This window comes from Aulonocara sp. 'chitande type north' Nkhata Bay, linkage group LG10, assembly GCF_057382095.1.
Source record: "Aulonocara sp. 'chitande type north' Nkhata Bay isolate Kocher_YH1m ecotype deep benthic linkage group LG10, A_spYH_male_GT1.1, whole genome shotgun sequence".
In the NCBI taxonomy this organism is placed as follows: Eukaryota; Metazoa; Chordata; class Actinopteri; order Cichliformes; family Cichlidae; genus Aulonocara; species Aulonocara sp. 'chitande type north' Nkhata Bay.
The window spans coordinates 7,498,452-7,520,587 of NC_141353.1; the positions used below are offsets into that span (position 1 = coordinate 7,498,452).

The 22,136-nt window shown below is 39.1% G+C and overlaps 1 protein-coding gene across 7 annotated transcripts in view; it reads left to right on the plus strand.

Annotated features, from left to right (window-relative positions):
- The window catches only part of cblb (Cbl proto-oncogene B, E3 ubiquitin protein ligase), a 170,119-nt gene extending 157,319 nt beyond the window's left edge, over positions 1–12,800 (plus strand). For 3 of the 7 annotated variants that reach the window (XM_086307951.1, XM_086307952.1, XM_086307950.1), the window contains exons 17-20: positions 417–539; positions 7,804–7,989; positions 8,130–8,234; positions 9,536–12,800. In XM_086307951.1, coding sequence (XP_086164077.1) covers positions 417–539; positions 7,804–7,989; positions 8,130–8,234; positions 9,536–9,789 — 668 coding nt within the window. In that variant the 3' untranslated portion in view covers positions 9,790–12,800. Of the gene's footprint in view, positions 1–302; positions 540–3,344; positions 4,469–7,803; positions 7,990–8,129; positions 8,235–9,535 lie in introns of those variants that run through there. The other 4 variants (XM_086307953.1, XM_086307954.1, XM_086307956.1 and 1 more) reach the window with 3 other exon arrangements.
- Positions 12,801–22,136: the final 9,336 nt, after the last annotated feature.

The window sequence follows — 22,136 nt, forward strand, 5'->3', positions numbered from 1 at the left end:
AATTACAAACTCAAATGTATTTTATTAAACATTCACACCATTGTATCATTCATACAAAATAGCAAGCTGTTCTTCATTGCATATGTTTGTGTTCTTGGCCAGGTTTAATCAGTGTCTATGCATTAAACTCCATGAGCTTGTCTTGTCTTTATAAGGTTAATGCATTTTCTGTTTGTGTATGTTGCTTTTGCAGTGTGTCAGACTCCTTCATAATTCTCCACTTAAGCCGTCAGTTGTCTTTCCCAAATTTGCTAACCCAAATTTTAAGTTCCCACCTTATTAACAGCATTCCTGCTCCTCAGCCAGAAGTCAGGGCTCCACTCGCCACTCTCCCCCTCTGCCTCAGCCCAGCGGCTTTACCCGTGAGGTCCCGTCTTCTTACTGAGGCCGAGTAATCGTGACTGTGCCTGCCTTAGGTTGTCCCAGGGTTTCGAGGTGGGATCTTACCCGTCATGGGCTATCCAGCCTTCCATACTCGCCTGATACGGGGCCCAAGTGGGCAGGGGAGGGAACACACTGGCTCTGGAAATTAAAGGAGTGTAAGCTGCTTCCTTCATTGCATCTTATATTAAACTATCTCACTTCTGATTCCTTCCTAGAATAATTTCACATATGGCACTTTGTGTATGTGTGTTTTCTATTCATTAATGTAATTGTCAGTTATTTTCTCTCTTCATTTTACCTTCTTTTGTTTGTTTGTGACGTTCTACTTTAGTTCTACTAAACCTTGATGTAAAAACAATACTCCCTTATTTCACGCACACACTCTGCATTTTGCCTACGCACACACTTCTCTCTCAGACTTCCTCTGTTCACACACCGCCTTGCACTCACTCTACTATCAACTTTCATAGTGTTATTATTATTTAGTATTTTGTACACCTCACACCCAATCCCTCAAAGCCTACTACTCACAGCATTCACACACTTAGAATCACTCAAAATATGCTTTCCTAAAAGTATTTTAGACATGCTTGTCATAATCAAAAAGAGCAAGTCAAAAACAAAAAACAATTGAAACCCCTATTAATTCTCACAGCACACACAAGAAATTGAAAAAATAAAACACACCAGCAACTATTGCTTGAGAGAAGGTACTGAAAGTAACATGTTAATCTTAAATATACACAGTGCACTCTATATTTATCTATCTACATTCAAACTCAGTCAATTACTATACATCCACTACGGCAACTCAAAACTTTATTTATAACCCTCTAATGAACATAAATGGCATTTGAAACACACACTCAACAATGTTTGCAGCAGTATTTGTAAAACCAACTGTGGTTTAAACAGTTCACTGCTTACTCATTTGCATTTTCACTCACACACACACCGTCTAAAAATAGCTCCAGCATTGCCTCAGACTCCTTTCACACAGAGATCTCTTATTTTATATTACAAAGACATCTTATATTTACAACCACTGTCAGATCTGTCAGCTTTAGCGCCTACACAATTTAGACAAATTTAAAATAACCGCCCAGCGGATAAACTCCCTGAGTTTTTTGCGACCAATTAACCAGTATCAGACTTTAACTGTTTCTGGCCTCATCTCTAAAATCCCTAACTCAATTTAAAAGCGTCAACCAACCCAAACTTTGCCTGAAGCTCTATTTTTTGGCATTTCCCAGCCAAGGCTTTCCCCGAAGTTTTAAGTTAAAGTTACACGCCCGAAGTCCAACTTCTTCTGACCAAAAAAGCGCAGACTACCGTTCCAAACGGTAAGGAGACTCTAACTCCTAGCTATTTTGGAGGTTCCCAAGTTCTCCCCGGTTGCCAACCGTACTAACCCTATTCGCCGATAGGTCAGGGCCAAGCGTCCTTGGCCGGGAGGGAGCATTACCTCCGAGAACTGCGCTTCCTACCAGTCCAACTGGCGTTCTTGAGTAATTTATAATACTTTGAAACAACAGTAAAACACCCAACAAAGTGTATGACTGAGGCAGATCGACCTTGATGGACAATGGGGACTCTAACCCACAAATTGACCAACAAAGGTCTGACCTAATGACCAACCGGGACTTTAACCCACAAAATGACCAAATTCCCTACCAAACTACTTGAGACTCTAACTCAATTTCTTTGGGACTTCAACCCAGTATTTAAACTTTTCCTGGCAGACTCTAACTGCTTTAGCAGACTTTAACTGCTTTCATTTCTTCTTTCTTCTTAGCAGAACTCTAACTGCTTCAACTCATGAGATTTTTCATCAAAATCAAAACAGACATCCACCAGTAACTTCAGTGAGTAGACTTAAATTTTATCATATCCAATTTGGCACACTTTGGAAATAATTCAACAGGTAGTGCCTTACCTTTGGATAAGCCGGCTTATGCCCACTCACTTCGACCACTGGAATTCATGTCTGCCCGTCAGACCACCTAAGACCAAATTTCTCCATCTACACCTCCAATTCTCCCTCCTCAACCACCGGACGAAGCCCCCAAATGTTAAGGTTCAAAATTGAGGAAGGAGAGTACAAACCACCCATGGTCCAGAAGCTCTTGGTCAAACAATGATTTTAATGACTACACACGTGTGGGAAGACACTCTGTACGCAGACAGCAAGTAGTCTTCAACTTAATCAAAGCATGAACAGATATTTTATAGCATCAGGGTTTGATTTACTGACGCCCCTTCATGCGTCACAGATAAATTTTATACATAGATCAGATCAACACCACAATGACTTTTAACCCAGAAGATCATCTTCTATTTTCATGGCTGGTACTTTCCGTTCTTGTCTTAAAGTGAATTGTTCCTCTTTCTTGCCGAGACAACGAGGACGGTTCCTCTTTTACCGAGACATGACTAATCTCTCCTCTAAATAAATCTAACTCATGTGTGTGTGTGTTGACCTCACATGCTCTTTGTGTCACCTCTTCACCTGTTGCACTTCTGACCTTTCACTAGACCAGAGGCTCACTGAGACTATGTGTATGTCTTCTACTAAATAAATGTTTTAACCAAGAACCTCTACTAAAACCTTAATATGAAATGACCTGATATATAAGTGTTTTGTAAGCATGTATTGCAATTCCTTCTATGTTCTAGTTTTCCCTCAGCATGTATCACCTGAACAGTCACGTCAGTGAAGCTTAAGACCTTTAAAGAACCTGAACATCAACTCAAATAAGCACAGATATGCATTGTGTACACAATAGTTATAACTGCATCTGAAATACAAAATTAACATCATCATAAACATCTTAAGGCCATCTTAAAGCTATCTGTTACATTGTTAAAGCAATGATCATACTGCAGATTATATTATTAATGCAATGGTAATAATGATGATTATTTAACAATAGCAGTAAAATAATTTCCCTGCTCCACAGAGGGCTTGACGGTGTTTTGAGAACGAAGTCACATCGATCGGCCGTGACGATCGGCCGGGCTCCGTCTAATTGCTGGATTCTCCGTAGTCGACACAGACCCTCCTGCACTTCTCCGTCGCGGGGGGTGGCTAAGTGTTGATTACTTTACGGCTTTTACTAAGCTAACTACCTTTAATTTAGTAAACTCCCACCGTAAGGGTGTGTTTTAACTGATGAAACTGTGTCGTACTCAGGCTCGGACATCTGATTGCTGCCTTTTATAAGTTTATTCCACAACCATAAACTAACACCAGTACAGTAACCGTGCCTTTACAGAAGCCAGGTAATCAACTGAAAGACACAAAATAAAACAACCATACAACATTAACAAAGCAACACTATTAATGACAGTACAGTTTAGTAATAGTCATATTTATAGCTTTAACACGTTACTTGGTTAACAAAGAAACTCACCAGCTCGGCTTCATCAGTCATAACAGCGATATCAATGAAAAGAAGATCCGGCAGGTAGGATCTATGAGCGGCCGTTAACACGTACCATCCCAGACTTAGATAAATCACTCCGTCTTAAATAAATTTGTCATTTAAAGCAAATATGAGTCTGGCTGATAATAAATCACAACAAACAAATTGGCATGTTAGTAATATGGGAAAAACCCACAAACACGATATTTAATTACACAATTTTATTCTGTGAAGTTAAGTGTGGTACCCTAATTATTGGAGCCAATTTAATAAGCTCCCTGCTATGGTATGATCTGATTATGAGCAGGAAGCATGTGTATGTCTTTGTGTCATGAATGGATGGGTATGTGTGAGTGAGTGAATGGCCTGGGTGTGTGTGTGTGGGCACGGCTGGGCACAGCCCAGTGTTTGAAGCTCGCTGTCCCTTTGGGACATTGCTGCAGTTCCCCAGGATGTGGCCCTGCCTTTGGTTCCAGGGCGTGTGGCTGGATGTTCGGGCGTGGTTGTTGATCTGCTTCATTGGGGGTAGCTTCTCCGGAGCCTGGGGCCCTGGGGGTGTAGTGACCAGCCTCTGGTGGAGCTGGCGTATTTTGACTTCTCAAGTGACAAAGACACATACACTGAAACGAACACACACGCACAATATCTATAAAAAAAATACAGTGGGGCAAAAAAGTATTTAGTCAGCCACCGATTGTGCACTTTCCCCCACCTAAAATGATGACAGAGGTCAGTAATTTGCACCAGAGGTACACTTCAACTGTGAGAGACAGAATGTGAAAAAAAAATCCATGAATTCACATGGTAGGATTTGTAAAGAATTTATTCGTAAATTAGGGTGGAAAATAAGTATTTGGTCACCTCAAACAAGGAAAATCTCTGGCTCTCACAGACCTGTAACGTCTTCTGTAAGAAGCTTTTCTGTCCCCCACTCGTTACCTGTATGAATGGCACCTGTTTGAACTCATCATCTGTATAAAAGACACCTGTCCACAGCCTCAAACAGTCAGACTCCAAACTCCGCCATGGCCAAGACCAAAGAGCTTTTGAAGGACACCAGGAAAAGTATTGTAGACCTGCACCAGACTGGGAAGAGTGAATCTACAATAGGCAAGCAGCTTGGTGTGAAAAAATCAACTGTGGGAGCAATCATCAGAAAATGGAAGACATACAAGACCACTGATAATCTCCCTCGATCTGGGGCTCCACGCAAGATCTCATCCCGTGGGGTCAAAATGATCATGAGAATGGTGAGCAAAGATCTCAGAACCACACGGGGGGACCTGGTGAATGACCTGCAGAGAGCTGGGACCAAAGTAACAAAGGTCACCATCAGTAACACACTACAACGGCAGGGAATCAAATCCCGCAGTGCCAGACGTGTTCCGCTGCTGAAGCCAGTGCATGTCCAGGCCCGTCTGAAGTTTGCCAGAGAGCACATGGATGATACAGCAGAGGATTGGGTGAATGTCATGTGGTCAGATGAAACCAAAGTAGAACTTTTTGGTATAAACTCAACTCGTCGTGTTTGGAGGAAGAAGAATACTGAGTTGCATCCCAAGAACAACATACCTACTGTGAAGCATGGGGGTGGAAACATCATGCTATGGGGCTGTTTTTCTGCCAAGGGGACAGGACGACTGATCCGTGTTAAGGACAGAATGAATGGGGCCATGTATCGTGAGATTTTGAGCCAAAACCTCCTTCCATCAGTGAGAACTTTGAAGATGAAACGAGGCTGGGTCTTCCAACATGACAATGATCCAAAACACACCGCCTGGGCAACAAAGGAGTGGCTCCGTAAGAAGCATTTGAAAGTCCTGGAGTGGCCTAGCCAGTCTCCAGACCTCAACCCCATAGAAAATCTGTGGCGGGAGTTGAAAGTCCGTGTTGCTCGGCGACAGCCCCAAAACATCACTGCTCTCGAGAAGATCTGCATGGAGGAATGGGCCAAAATACCAGCTACTGTGTGTGCAAACCTGGTAAAGACCTATAGTAAACGTTTGACCTCTGTTATTGCCAACAAAGGTTATGTTACAAAGTATTGAGTTGTATTTTTGTTATTGACCAAATACTTATTTTCCACCCTGATTTACGAATAAATTCTTTACAAATCCTACCATGTGGATTCATGGATTTTTTTTTTCACATTCTGTCTCTCACAGTTGAAGTGTACCTCTGGTGCAAATTACTGACCTCTGTCATCATTTTAGGTGGGGGAACTTGCACAATCGGTGGCTGACTAAATACTTTTTTGCCCCACTGTATATTTCCACTCGCCCCTGCGGGTGAGCTGTCCTTCAAGATCAGGTCCTCTACCAGAGGCCTGGAAGCTTGAGGGTCCTGCGCAGTATCTAAGCTGCTCCTAGGACTGCGCTCTTCTGGACAGAGATCTCCAATGTTATGTATGTTCCCGGGATCTGCTGGAGCCACTCGCCTAGCTTGGGAGTCACTGCACCTAGTGCTCCGATTACCACTGGGACCACCGTCACCTTCACCCTCCACATCTTCCCGAGCTCTTCTCAGAGCCCTTGGTATTTCTCAAGCTTCTTGTGTTCCTTCTTCCTGATGTTGCTGTCATTCGGGACCGCTACATCGATCACTATGGCCGTCTTCTTCTGTTTACCACCACTATGTCCGGTTGGTTAGCCACCACCATTTTGTCTGTCTGTATTTGGAAGTCCCACAGGATCTTAGCTCGGACATTCTTCGCCCTTGGGGGCCTCTTCCATTTTGACCTTGGGACGTCCAGGTTATACTCAGCACAGATGTTCTTGTACACTATGCTGGTCACCTGGTTATGCCGTTCCATGTATGCCTTGGCTGCTAGTATCTTGCACCCTGCTGTTATACATACATGTATATATATCTATATCTATATCCATCTATCTATCTATCTATCTATCTATCTATCTATCTATCTATCTATCTATCTATCTATCTATCTATATATATATATACACTCAACAAAAATATAAACGCAACACCTTTGTTACTGCTCCCATTCCCCATGGGATGGACGTAGAGACCTAAAATTCATTCCAGATACACAATATAACCATCCCTCCCAAACAGTGGTCACAAATCAGTCCAAATGTGTGGTAGTGGGCACATCTGCTATATTGAGATAATCCATCCCACCTCACAGGTGTGCCACATCAGGATGCTGATCTGACATCATGAGTAGTGCACAGGTGTACCTCAGACTGCCCACAACAAAAGGCCACCCTGGAATGTGCAGTTTTGTCTCACAGCAAAATGCCACAGATGCCACAAGCAATGAGGGAGCGTGCAATTGGCATGCTGACAGCAGGAATGTCAACCAGATCTGTCGCCCGTGCATTGAATGTTCATTTCTCAACCATAAGCCGTCTCCACAGGCGTTCATGCTTTTTTAATTTGTCATTTATTAAAATTATAAATATATATTTTAACTCAAAAGTACAGTTTTTAAATGTAATGTTGCTGAAACAACAAAGTAATAAAAAAATTAATCTATCTGATGGAGAAATCACTCATCTTTGGAAAAGAGAGTTTATTACCTGATATGTTTAATATGCTGCTGAGAATATAGCCCAGAAGAAGCGTATAGTATAGCTTTTATTTTGGAAAGAGCCATTTCTCTGTAATAAACTCTGGAATTTCATGTTCAGGCATTTTACTTTAACTGTGATGATGTCATTCCAGAACTCCAACATATGGTCCTCATTTGAATACTCAGATATATCTGACTGATTATAATCATTTTTGTATATTTGATGTCTTAGCACCACCTCAGGGTGTAGAAGAGTCACACATTCATGCCGATTTCAGCCTTTTTGTACTTTCTTTCCCAGTCCTCCAAGCATGCCTTTAGTATGTAATCCGTAGGACTGCACATAGTTTAGAATTCTTAGTCAGCTACCTCCTCATAGAATAAGTAGATACTGTCAATCAGGACCAAGCAAAAAACCCCAAAACAGAACTCTAGCATCTGGCTTGTGTTCCCTTACAGTATTTGAAGACACCTTAAACAGCTGCCCTCCATCCCAGCCTCCTCCTCCTCCTCCACCTGTGAGACACAGCTTTACTGAGCCGCCCTCATCACCCTCATCCTGTAACTCTTCCATGTCATCCAACTCTGTTATCACTCAACTACACATGCCCCCCTCTGGACACGAGCATGTCCTGTTAACTCCAGGTAAAGTTTTTCTTTTAAAAACAAGCTAAATAAATCGTTTTAGGGCATTATATTTCTCAGTGTAATAAGTGTTAAACTTATTATTTACAACATTGCTTTGCTCGTGTTGGCTTGTGTGCCTGACTTTCTCTGTTGTCCAGACTCAGTTTTTGGAATGGTGAACAGTGCTGCTCCCTCGCATCCAGCCAAAAGGCAAACGGACAATGTGAAAAGCTCCAGAGGCATCCTGGAGTACAACCATCCAGGTACAACCTCTCACTAAAGAGACCATCCTGTCTCTTTAGTGAGTGTTCACTGAGCTCATGGGCAATTAGTAATACTGAAAACATATGTAAGTAGTATTAAAGTTGTTAAATTGTAGATAAAGTCACAGAGGCAGAACCCTGTGCTGGGCAAGCTGGATCCGTGGATTCGTGCAGTTGATGGTAAACTCCATGACTAAGCAACAGGGGATCTTAATATAGTGCTCGGTCAGTGTATAAATGACTGCATGTTTTATAGGTTTCAAACTTTTCATGTTGGGAGTGGAAGATCATTTTTTTTAGATCTAGATGCCTTTGAAATTGTGCAGAACCAAAAATTTCTCCTTTGGTTAACCAAAGGAGAAATTTTTGGTTAAAAGGTTCAAAGAAGAAAAGGTGTTTTTCATGTGTTGACTCGAGAAATCTCATCAACATGGATTCTTCTTTATGTCCCTAGCAACTTTTCAATGAAGACAGCAAGACGGCTTTTGTACAAATAGGCTTGATTCCTTTCAGTCAGAGGAGTAGAAATAGGGCTGCTCGATTATGGCAAAAATGATAATCACGATTATTTTCACTGAAATTTAGATCTCGATTATTTGACAATATTTATTTAACAATAACAATGTATTGAATAATGGCTTAAAAGATTGTCAAAAAATAATATAAAATAGTGTGCAAATACTGATAACAGTGCAAATGTTTGCAATATAAAAAAGAAATGAAAAATGTAAACATCTATGTTTAGTGAACTTTGCAGTGTTGCTCTGTGGTGCAGCTACGACACCGTAGCAAAGTTTACACACTATGTCTACTTGATCCACGTCTGACTCCACGAACCCATAATGTTTCCACACCACTGAAGATTTTTTTTTTACCTCTCTTTTCAACCAACGGCAGTCACTCTCCTCTCCAAATAACTTCTGCTTAGCTTTCCGAGCTTCCCTCGGGTCCTCTTACTTGTTGTGACGCGTGTTCGAAATGCAGAGAGGTGCGCTCAATTTGCCACACGGAGCAATGCGAGAGTAAAGCACGAGGGAGGTGCTAATAATCAGCTCAATAATTTTTAATGATCGTTGAAAGCCCAGATCGTAATTTAGATTAAAATTCGATTAATTGAGCAGCCCTAAGTAGAAAGGCAGTGGAACATCTAGGCGATTTCTACATGATTAGAATCTCATGACTTCATGAAAAATGTCTGAAATCTGAAGGTGCAGGAAAAAGATCAGTACGCTGATAAGCAGTGTTTAGTTTTCTCCTTCCCAAGTTTTCCACTGACATCATTTCTCTCCTCTTCCTCCAAGTATCACTGGACTGTTTGCAGGCACCAGCGAGGCCACCCAAGCCATATCCGAGGAAGATTCCTCCAGAAATACAACCAGAAAAACCACACAGCCTGGAGCTGGAGAGTGAAGATGCAAAGATAGCTAAACTGATGGGCGAGGGTTTCGCTTTTGACGATGTGAAGCGAGCACTGATGATTGCTCAGTACAAAGTGGATGTGGCCCGAAACATCCTGCGAGAATTTGCCTTAGTGGCCCCCAGACTCAACCTCTAGTCCTAACAGAGTGTGAAAGTGGAGCACAGCGATGAAGCCGTGCCTCTAAAAAGGGCTTCTTTATTCTCTTTGTTCTCAGAAATTTAGGGGAAAATAGTGAGGGAAAGAAACAGAAATATTTCAAGGGAGACTTAGTTTTTTGTTGCCAAACAGAGATGACACGCATAACAAAGTGGCTAAAACCAAATCACTGCAGAGCACAGAGAATCAAAAAAGGGAAAGATATGGATGTGAATGATTAAACCTGTGAAAAAAGAAGAGGCTTGTTATGTTTACAGTGAACTTTGCCAGTGCTGGCCTCTGGATTTAATTCTTCTGTGTGTCTGGGTGCGTAGACCAGATCATGCTACTGCTGCTACTGTCGTATCACATTACTCAGATCTGAAAGATTCTTATAATAGCAAAACAGTTTCAGCTGCACGTTGTCAGAGGGTCAGTTTTCATAACCAGTGGGGTGAGCCTTTCTCCAAGATGTTTCTTCTCTAGCTGCTTTCCACCCTCTCCTCTATTTAGTGCCTTCTGTTTTACTTCCTCCTCCTCTTCCCGTATGTATTTTTCAGAATACTCCATTTTTTGCCCAGATTTTGACATAGTAATTGTCAAATTATGCTCCTAATTATGCGAGGAGCATAATTAGCGAGGAGCTAATTATGCTCCTCGCTTCTGTTCCTACACCGGGGGATGTTTATTATTATGTTTTTCATTTTTGGGCAGCAAGCCTAGGAATGTATTTGTTCTCCATAAGTGACCTTTACCTTTTTTCATTCCCTCAGGCCTAGTTTTTTTCTTTAAGTGATGCTGTGTTTAATGTTTGTGGATGTTTGATTTGTCTGTGTCTAAAACCAAGTTTAAAGAAATGACAGGAATGGGTGCAGTTCCATAAAACATACATATCTGTTAGATCTTAAGAGATGAGACGATCCACAGCCACCTGTCTCCCACTGCTCACACTGAAAATGTTCACATGATGGAGGAAGCACTCTCAGCCTGATTTTGAGAGAGTGTGACTTGATAGCTTGCACGTGAACACAATGGAGAAGAACAAAATACTGCACAGGTTTCAAAACGCAAGACCAATTATATGCACGGTCATTGTAATGTTAAAAACCCTTACCTCACAATATGGCATCTGCTACAGGAAAAAAAGCATAAAAACTTGTAGCAGTTTGTGAAGCACATGGTGCTTCACAAACTGCTACAACAACTTCAGTGTTAATCAACCAAAACAACCACAGGTTAAAGCCTAAACCAAGAAAAGACACAATAGTGTCATAATAAAGAAACTTATCATGGGATGCCCCTCGGCGCCCTGAGGCTAACTAAGCGGTGTTTCAGGGTTTCTTTATCACAAAGAAAAGTTTAAAGCCTAATCTTGAAAGTGCAGTGCCTGTCTCCTAAATCCAAACTGGATGATCTGCTGCCCATTCTGTTTTTCAAAAGTTACAATTTTAGCCAAACACATGGGGTTGCATATTAAAAGATATCTGGTGTAAAACTCAAATCAAACATCTTGTGCTTCCTAACGTGGTGATCCCTTTGTGATAAGGGAGCAGCTGAAGACAGCTTTTATACAGAGTATGCAGACCATAAAATCGAAATTGTATGGTCTGCAGTGACCTTTCCCTTCAGGGGGACTAGTTGAACCTAACAATTCCACATATTCACAGAATCCACTGTAGGAGTTGGGTGTTAATATTTGTGTCTTTAATATGTCAAATATCTGAAATTCCATGATAATTTCACCTCATAATTTGAGACTGTGATAAAATTTTACTTTCCAAAGTAATTTTTGAGATTTCCTGAACAATTTCTTTGAAGAAAACAAGCTCTCAGGTGATGTGACACGTTGTAAATCGTTTATCTAGGTGATTTCTGTTCTTTAAGACCTATTTTGATATTTTTCTGTAATTGCTTTCATGCATTTGTCAAACCTGCGGATTTGTTGACATCGTGTCTTATCATATGAACAATTTATCCTTTGTTCGGAGTTTTTAAGTCAGTAAATCAAGACTCCTTAGTACAAAAACAAACAACCGAGGGCAAAAAGTTGAACTGTCCTTAGATTAAATACTGTCGTATTTATACGTTTAATCTTTGCTTGCATAGCATTCGCAGACAGCATGCTGCCTAGATTAAACTAGGTCCTATTTTCCTGTTTTCACTTCCACATTCCAATTTTATGGTCATTCACTGTTAGACTATCAAAATAATCAGAGTTGATAAGTGATAGTGTTTCATTGTTTGTTTATTTTTCACAGAGCCCACTCTGATTGAGGCTCCTCCCTTTTCAAATGGAAATAAAATGGTTCAGTCAAAACTTTGTTATACCGTAAATACAAGAAAATTATATTCACAAATCTACTAACACAGCTCACTGGCTTTGTGTGTTAGTCTTTAAATGGTCCAGTTGTATTTATAGTGTGAGTGTGATCCCCAGCATGAAGGCATTTTTTTACTTGAGTATTTAGTTCATATTTTGGAACAAGCCAAGGTTTTTAACAGGCTTCTCCATGATAAAGTTCAAGAGACTCACATAGCTACCAGATTAACATGCAAAAATGTGAATGTGGCTCTACCCCAGCCTAGTTCATGTATTAATGGAGACAGGGAGTTTACACATATCTGGAACCACAACACTGATATTCCACATTCTGATATGCCATTTAGTGGCATTCCCCCTTAACTCGATGGTTTGCTTTTGCAGTGGTTCTTTTGTATAGCAACCATCTTTCCTAAGCTCAGTATTGTCCATTCTGTTGGACACCCTTGTGATGGGCTTAAATAACCTTTGGTTGCAAAGGGCAATTTTAATGTTCTGAATTCATTGACATATCATTAATATGTCAATGAATTCAGTGAAAGTGCTCTAGTGAAAGAAATGTATTGATAATATGTCATGCATAATGTGCAGTGTATGTTTATATTTATGTTATTCATGCTTGATTGGTTGATTTTTTTTAAATCAATAATAAACAGTCACAGTTACCTATTAAATGGTTTGTGTTCATGTATGCCAAGGCTATTAACCCTAAATCTGATGTGTGCATGCCCTTTCACAGCCCTTTTCTGACAGCTTGTGTTTAAAATACACTCTTTCAGCCAGTGGCTTCTAGTGAACATGCAACAGTAAAAACAAAGGTATCCATCCTCTTGCGCTTATTCAAGTCAGGCTCGTGGGGCTGGAGGCTCTCCCAACTACTATAGAGCAACAAAGCTATATCATCAGTAATTATGACACAGAACTTCCCTCTGACCACAAGCTACTCAAGTCAGATCAGGAGAAAAGTGTTTGAAAGTGATTGGAGGTACACAATTTAAAGGAATGTTGAAAGTTATGCATCAAACTGTGTTTTTTTCCTTCCTTTTCTGTAGTTGAATGATGTGTTTGTGTATTATCTGTGGTCTCCATTGAGGAGACTGTCTCGGTATGGAGCTGCAAACTGCTTGACATCTGCCAGTTCAAGTCTTAGTGAAGAAAAACTGCATGTTCATTATAGAAATCAAAATTACTTTTTAATATAACCTTGTTTCATGTAAAATTAAGGATAAATGTTTCACAATTTGCACTAATTCAGGAATCAGACAGAAACGCGTTGGTGGCATTGACCATGTTAACTCTTTTGTGCACATAGTCAGTTTTCCTGTAGCAAGGGTTAGCATAGGAAACAGCATTTGAATAATGCAACTGGATTTCATTAGAGACTCATTAGAGACTTGTTCAACTAAAAAAAAACTGCAGTCATTGTTCATCTCTCAGAAATATGACTGTCAGGTTTGCCATGATGGCATTACTTCGCTTAGGTGTCATCGTTAGAAAGGATACAAAACATTTTCATTGTGATGCAGATGATACCCGGTCTTGTCTATCTGTTAGGTCAGATGACACACAATAATTATTTAAACTACAGGAAATAAAAACAAAGACCTGTAAAACCCCTAACCGGTTGTGGCTGCTGGGTAGCCCTCTTGGATAAAATTTGGATAAAACTGAGTTGATGGCCCAGGTGATAGTGGAGGATGGACAGATGTGTCTCAGAAGGTCAGTGCATATTCTTTCATTGAAGGAAGAAGCCAAGAATCACAGGTGAGTACCAACCAAAACAGATAGTCTCCAAACAGTGATACAGATAGCTCACTACATACAACAACAACCTGATCAAGCGGTCAATAATGTAAAAATCAGCAAAAGGATTAGGATTAGGATTCAACTTTATTGTCATTACGCATAGAGGGTAACAAAATACTACTCTTGCACTTCTGATTAGATGCAAATTGTAAGTGCAATAAGAGCAATTATATACAGATACGTTACGTATCTGTATATAATTGTAGCTTGCCTCCACCAGTGTGTGAATGCGAGAGTGAATGAATAGTGGCATTGTAAAGCGCTTTGGGTGCCTTGAAAAGCGCTATATAAATCCAATCCATTATTATTATTATTATTAAACGTAGAGAGCAAATATACAGATGTACTATGGGCAAATGTATGGATATACTGATATCAAATCAAATCAAATCAAATCAAATCACTTTTATTGTCACATCACATGTGCAGGCACACTGGCACAGCACATGCGAGTGAAATTCTTGTGTGCGAGCCCCACAAGCAACAGAGATGTGCAAACACAACAACACAAACGAGCAAAATACAAGAATGGCCAACCTGAAACTAATAAATATATGTACAATATATAATAGTGTATGCATTTCTGGATGTGTATACTAAATATTTTCCTACGTGTGTGTGTGTGTGTGTGTGTGTGTGTGTGTATACACATTTTTACAAATTAAATAGTAAAAAAATAAATAAATAAATAAATAAATAATAATAATAATAATAATAATAATAAAAAAAAAATATATAAAATATACAGAGTTGAATATGTGCAAAACAAGTGGCATTTATATACAGTGTGGAGTGCATAATGTTGAAGTTCCAGTAGTGAAGCTGAGGTGTCTATGACGTGTTCAGCAGTCTGATGGCCTGATGGAAAAAGCTGTCTCTCAGTCTGCTGGTACGGGACCGGATGCTGCAGAACCTCCTTCCTGATGGAAGCAGTCTGAACAGTTTATGGCTGGGGTGACTGGAGTCCTTGATGATCCGCCCCGCTTTCCTCAGGCAGCGCTTCCTGTAGATGTCTTGGAGGGAGGGAAGCTCACCTCCAATTATCCGTTCAGAGCACCGCACTACTCATATATATATATACACTATATACACTATATACAGATAAGGGTAGTATAAATGGTCCAGCCAACACGGGTTCCAACCAGCAGGCAAAATCCAAAAACAAGACCAGCCTACTTTCACCTGAGGATGCCAGAATCTATAAAAGGAAAAAAACATACAATATTACAGAGAAAATTACACCAATTGTAGAATCCTTTGGTGACAGTAGGAAGGAAATATGCCATTTTAAGGGGAAGAAACCTCTGGCAGAACCAGGCTCAGAGAGCGGCAGCCATCGGCTGAGATGACTGAGATCAGAACATAGTCAAATAATTCTGATTCTGACGATTAGTTTAAATGAATCAACAGTCATACTAACATAATCATCATGTTGTAAACCAGGTTTCTGTAAGGTACGGTGGCTGGGAAGTGCAAATCGCAACAAATTAAAAAACCGCAACAAATTACAAAACCCCCACAACAAATTACAAAAACCCCACAACAAAATACAAAAAGCCCACAACAAATTACAAAAACCCCACAACAAAATACAAAAACCCCACAACAAATTACAAAAAGCCCACAACAAAATACAAAAAGCCCACAACAAAATACAAAAACCCACAACAAATTAAAAATCCTTGACGGAAAGGGATTGTCTGAAATACCGGAAGTGACACAACGATTAGCCTAATAGGGCTTTGGAGCGTGATGTCACGGGGGTGGGCGTGGAAAGGATTTTGGCCCGATCCGACATTTTGGGGGTCTAAGTGAAAAAGGAGCGAAAGCATAGCCATGGTTTGTTCTTGCTGTGTGGTCCGCTGCAATGTTCGATCGCACGACCGGGTGTTGTGCCAAAAAGTGATTGTCTGCCAGAAACTGACTGCCGTCCGCGGGAGCGCGCACAGCTGCTTAAAGCTGCAGCGCCCGGATTACTTGCGTTGCCAGCTACTTCCCTTTCACACATATATCAAGGGCGGAGGGCGCAAACAAACACATTTATGCCTTTGTTATTAGGCAAAGGTATGCATTTATGGAACTTCAACGTTTCTTGTAACTGAATTATGACGCTTTTCAGAATGTTGCTTTCGGTGTGTAGCGCAGTTACGAATGACTACACGCATCACGATGGAATAATTAATGCCTACAGGTTTAGTATGTCTACTCTCGTTGTTCATATTTGTTATAAGACTGTCGAATAGTAGTTAAAACAATAAAGACCTATTGTGCCAGTATCACCATGACTCTTTCTTGTTTGTTCAGAATAACGACTGAGAACATGGCATTTTAGCGCTACCAAAAAGTCATTGTGGCCTATAACTCGTCACTGATATTTCTGCTTCAAACTTGGCGGATGTCATTCAGAAGGGTCATATGTCAAATATTACATCTCAAACAGTCCCTTAGAACTGCTGGATAACCTGTAAAGGAACATTAACATTGATAATATGCCATTTTCAGCCTGCCAAAAAGTGATTGTGGCCTATATCTTGTCACTGAAGCAATGTTTCTGCTTCAAACTTGGTGGATGTCATTCAGAAGGGTCCTATGTGACATATTATATCTCAAACACTCTCCAAGAACAGCTGAAAAACTTTTAAAATAACATTAATACCGATAATATCTCATTTTCAACCTGCCAAAAAGTGATTGTGGCCTATATCTTGTTAATGAAATACTATTTCTGCTTCAAACTTGCTGCATGTCTTTCTGAAGGGTCCTATGTGACATATTATATCTCAAACAGTCCCTTAGAACTGCTGAATAACCATTAAGGGAACGATAAAACTGATAATATGCAATTTCCAACCTGCCAAAAAGTGATTGCCGTCTATATCTTGTCACTGAAACAATATTTCTGCATCAAACTTGTTGGGTATCATCCAAAAGGGTTACATGTGACACATTAATAATAGGGCTTTGGAGTCCTTAGAGACTATCTCAAACAGTCTCTAAGGACTGTTGAATAACTATTAAAGGACCATTAATACCCATAATATGCCATTTTCGACCTGCCAAAAAGTGATTGCCGCCTATAACTTGTCACTGAGATACTATTTCTGCTTCAAAGTTGTTGGATGTCATCCAGATGGGTCATATGTCAAATATTACATCTCAAACAGTCCCTCAGAACTGCTAAATTACCATTAAGGGAACAATAAAACTGACAATATGCAATTTTCAACCTGCCAAAAAGTGATTGTGGCCTATATCTTGTCACTGAAACAATATTTCTGCTTCAAACTTGTTGGGTATCATCCAAAAGGATGATATGTGGCACATCATATCCCAAACAGTCTCTAAGAAATGCTGAATAACCTTTAAAGGATCATTAATACCCATAATATGCCATTTTCAGCCTGCCAAAAAGTGATTGCCACCTATATCTTGTCACTGAAACAATGTTTCTGCTTCAAAATTGTTGGATATCATCCAGAAGGGTTACATGTGACATATTATATCCCAAACACTCTCTAAGAACTGCTGAATAACTTTTAAAGGAACATTAACATTGATAATATGCCATTTTCAGCCTGCCAAAAAGTGATTGTGGACTATATCTTGTCACTGAAACAATATTTCTGCTTCAAACTTGGTGGATGTCATTCAGAAGGGTTATATGTGACACATTATATCTCAAACAGTCTCTAAGGACTGCTGAATAACTTTTACAGGAACATTAATACCCATAATATGACATTTTCGACCTGCCAAAAACTGATTGCCGCCCATAACTTGTGACTGAAACAATGTTTCCGCTTCAAAATTGGTGGATGTCATCCATGTGACATATTATATCCCAAACACTCTCCAAGAACTGCTGAATAACTTTTAAAAGAATCAGAATCAGAATACTTTATTCATCCCGAGGGAAATTAGGATTACAGCAGGCAGCACGCTAATGGCGCGTGCGCACTTACAAAGGAACCTTCTGACCAACTTTACACAAACATCACATTGGGCAGACATGTCAGAAAGGTAGGCTGATAGGAAAAAACAACAAAAATACACTACATGAGGTAAGAGGAGGAGAAAAAAAACTCCACTCAGACTGAGCTCCTAGTGGGAGAACAGTTTGATAACAGAAAAAACACCTCAGCACAAAAGCACATGACTATCAATACACCATAGAAACACAAGACAAGCAACAGGGGCGGGTAAAGGGTAAGAGAGAGAACATTAATACCGATAATATGCCATTTTCAGCCTGCCAAAAGTGATTGTGGCCTATATCTTGTCACTGAAACAGTATTTCTGCATCAAACTTGTTGGGTATCATCCAAAAGGATCATATGTGGCACATCATATCCCAAACAGTCTCTAGGAAATCCTTAATAACCTTTAAGGGAACAATAGAACTGATCATATGCAATTTCCAACCTGCCAAAAGGTGATTGCTACCTATATCTTGTCACTGAAACAATATTTCTGCTTCAGACTTGCTGGAAGTCATTCAGATGGGTCATATGTCAAATATTATATCTCCACCAGTCCCTTAGAACTGCTGAATAACTTTTAAAGGGACAATAATACCCATAATATGCCATTTTCAGCCTGCCAAAAAGTGATTGTGGACCATAACTTGTCACTGAAACAATATTTCTACTTCAAACTTGACTGATGTCATTCAGAAGGATAATATGTGACACATTCTGCTGAAGATTTAAATAAAGCCTTTATTGGACAGCGCATAAAATGTCAAATTTCAAATATAAAACCAAATATAACACCAAATGGAAACAGCTGGGAGGAGATCTACATAAATAAATTAGGAACAATAAGTAATAGGAAAGAGAAAACAAAAGGTAAAAAAATGTCATTCGAATACAGCACTTATTAATTTAAACAAAAAAACAAAAAACAATAACAATAACATCCAACTAAAGAAGAAACCACCAATTTAAATAAACTAACAAATATACCAGAAACAGGGGGTATAGTGGAAGCTGAACACCAGTAAACCATGAAACAACATATATATTAATTCTTTTGCCACAGTAACTATAATGCTAACATGTTAGGAAACAGGAAATAATTGAATAATCCTACAAACTAATTCAAATCAAAGCTGAATTTTAATGTTGTTAACAATACAGAAGCACACACAGCAACACAAACATAAATGAATGAATGAATAAATCAATAAATAAACAATGAATTAATATTATTGGAGACAACGATACAAAACACACATTTCAAAGCCTTAGAAAAATTGCCAGAGAACCTAACTGTCTGACCAGCATGCTTCACAGACAAATTTGTTTTCTGTGCTCTTGCGGGGCTTCTTTGCACAGCCCTGTGGTACCACCGTGAGCAAATGTCACATCCAATCTAAATTAGACAAAACAAGGAAACACAAGTATTATGTTAATAGTGGTATACAAAGAAGTATTTAAATAACAATTTTGCAAAATACGCAGATCATAAAGCAGTCCACCATTCATTACAACTACAATAATTCAGATGATGTATTCACATAGTTTGTAACATTTTTAAAATTATATTTTTGTTTCATGATTTTTTTTATCATCTTTTTAGACTGAATGGGCTATGGACATGTAAAACATAAGCATTTACCCAATCGGTGTCACCATCGTGGTTCCCACAATAGTGGCATAGGTCAGTCAGGTCATCTTCAACAACAAGAAGCAATTACTTTAATTTTAATAATAATGAACTCTGTTTGCATGACTACATAATAAGATTATAGCAATAAAAGAACAATGTTAAAAACACGTTCAATAAAACAATTTGTAGTTTACTATTTAATTTATATTTGTAATGATACCTGTATTCTCAAGAAGACATATTGCAATCTGTTGTCTCAGACTTGCAATACTTGAAGCAGAGTTCTTAAACTCTACTTATTAACACTGCAATTTTCCTTGTAAATCACACAGCAGGTTTGCTAGTTTCTGCCAATATTCTTTGTCAGGTGGGTTTTTAATTTTTTTTAATTTTTTTTGTTTTTAAATTTAAGAAGGGACATCTTCTAAGATGCACTCTGCAAACTGTGAATAAAATATATAACAATGCAGTCATTATTTGAAGTAAGATTTGCTATTCCAAAAATTGGAATCATATTTATTTTTAGAAAATCATAGTAAGTGCTCGTGTTGAACAAGAAAGAGGACACAAATGGAGACACTGGAAGAGACAGAGCAGAGACTAGAACCAAAAGCAAGTGATTTTATTAAGGCAGGTAAACATGACAAAACTCAAGCAAAGATGGAACAGGAGAAACAACTAAAGTTGGAAAATAATTATGAAAACTGTTATGAAACTATGCTAAATATAAACCAATTTATATATCACAGCTCCTTCCTGAAACATCCTTGCTGCAGGAAGGAGTGCTTTCGCAGATCATTCATCCCAACAGCAGTTAAACTCTATAACTCCTCAATGACGATGTCATAATTCACTGGACTTTGTGGTCATCATATGATCAAAATTAATGCAAAATGCACCTTCTCTGTTTATGGAGGTGTGCAGGTATATATGTATGTATACATGTGTATATTTATTGTCTACTTGTGTGTTCATGTACATGTCTATACGTATAGATATCTATTACTTCACAGGAACAGTAATGGTAGAATATGTTAAGCTATATAGTTTATGTCTTGGATATTTCCACAAGCACATCCATAAGCACATACTTTGTATGCTACCGTTGTATAAAGTGTATTTTATATTTGTTTGTATTTATTGTTATTTTTGTATTTTCCTTCTGATACCTACCTACTTGATCTGAGGTAACACAAAAATTTCACCATTGTGTGATCAATAAAGTCTTATCCTATCTTATCTTATGTTATCTTATCTATGATGACTACAATGAGTATTGTGATGAGACGTGAAGGTAAAATACACAGATGACTTGACAGCAAAACAAAGGAAGAAAAAGGTCTGAGATACAGACAGGAGGTGATCATGGACATTGGAAACATATAGGGAAACAGCTTAATGAAATGAAAATTATGACATCACAGTAGAAGAGTAAAATTAAGCACTAAGAAGAAAGAAGCACAGGACTGTCAAAGTAAAACAGCAAGTATAATAAATTACAGACATGACACGAACCAACAAGGGAGGCTTGACAACAAGAAACACACAGACAAGAAATACATGTCATATTAACTAAATGACAAGAACTGGCTTACACAATGGGCTATAGATGTCACATATAACCCTTTTGGATGATACCCAGCAAGTTTGATGCAGAAATATTGTTTCAGTGACAAGATATAGTCCACAATCACTTTTTGGCAGGTCGAAAATGGCATATTATGGGTATTAATGTTCCCTTAAAAGTTATTCAGCTGTCCTTAGAGACTGTTTGAGATATAATGTGTCACATATAACCCTTTTGGATGATACCCAACAAGTTTGATCCAGAAATATTGTTTCAGTGACAAGTTATAGTCCACAATCACTTTTTGGCAGCTTGAAAATGGCATATTATCAGTGTTATTGTTCTTGTACAAGTTATTCAGCAGTTCTAAGGGACTGTTTGAGATATAATATTTGACATATGACCCATCTGAATGACATCCGCCTAGTTTGAAGCAGAAATATTGTTTCAGTGACAAGATATAGTCCACAATCACTTTTTGGCAGGCTGAAAATGGCATATTATCAATGTTAATGTTCCTTTACAGGTTATCCAGCAGTTCTAAGGGACTGTTTGAGATGTAATATTTGACATATGACCCTTCTGAATGACATCCGCCAAGTTTGAAGCAGAAATATTGTTTCAGTGACGAGTTATAGGCCACAATGACTTTTTGGTAGCGCTAAAATGCCATGCTCTCAGTCGTTATTCTTAACAAACAAGAAAGAGTCATGGTGATACTGGCACAATAGGTCTTTATTGTTTTAACTACTATTCGACAGTCTTATAACAAATATGAACAACGACAGTAGACATACTAAACCTGTAGGCATTAATTATTCCATCGTGATGCGTGTAGTCATTCGTGACTGCGCTACACACCGAAAGCAACATTCTGAAAAGCGTCATAATTCAGTTACAAGAAACGTTGAAGTTCCTTAAATGCATACCTTTGCCTAATAACAAAGGCATAAATGTGTTTGTTTGTTTGCCCCCCCCCCCCCCCCCCGTTATATCAGTTGCACGGAAGTAGCTGGCAACGCAAGTAATCCGGGCGCTGCAGCT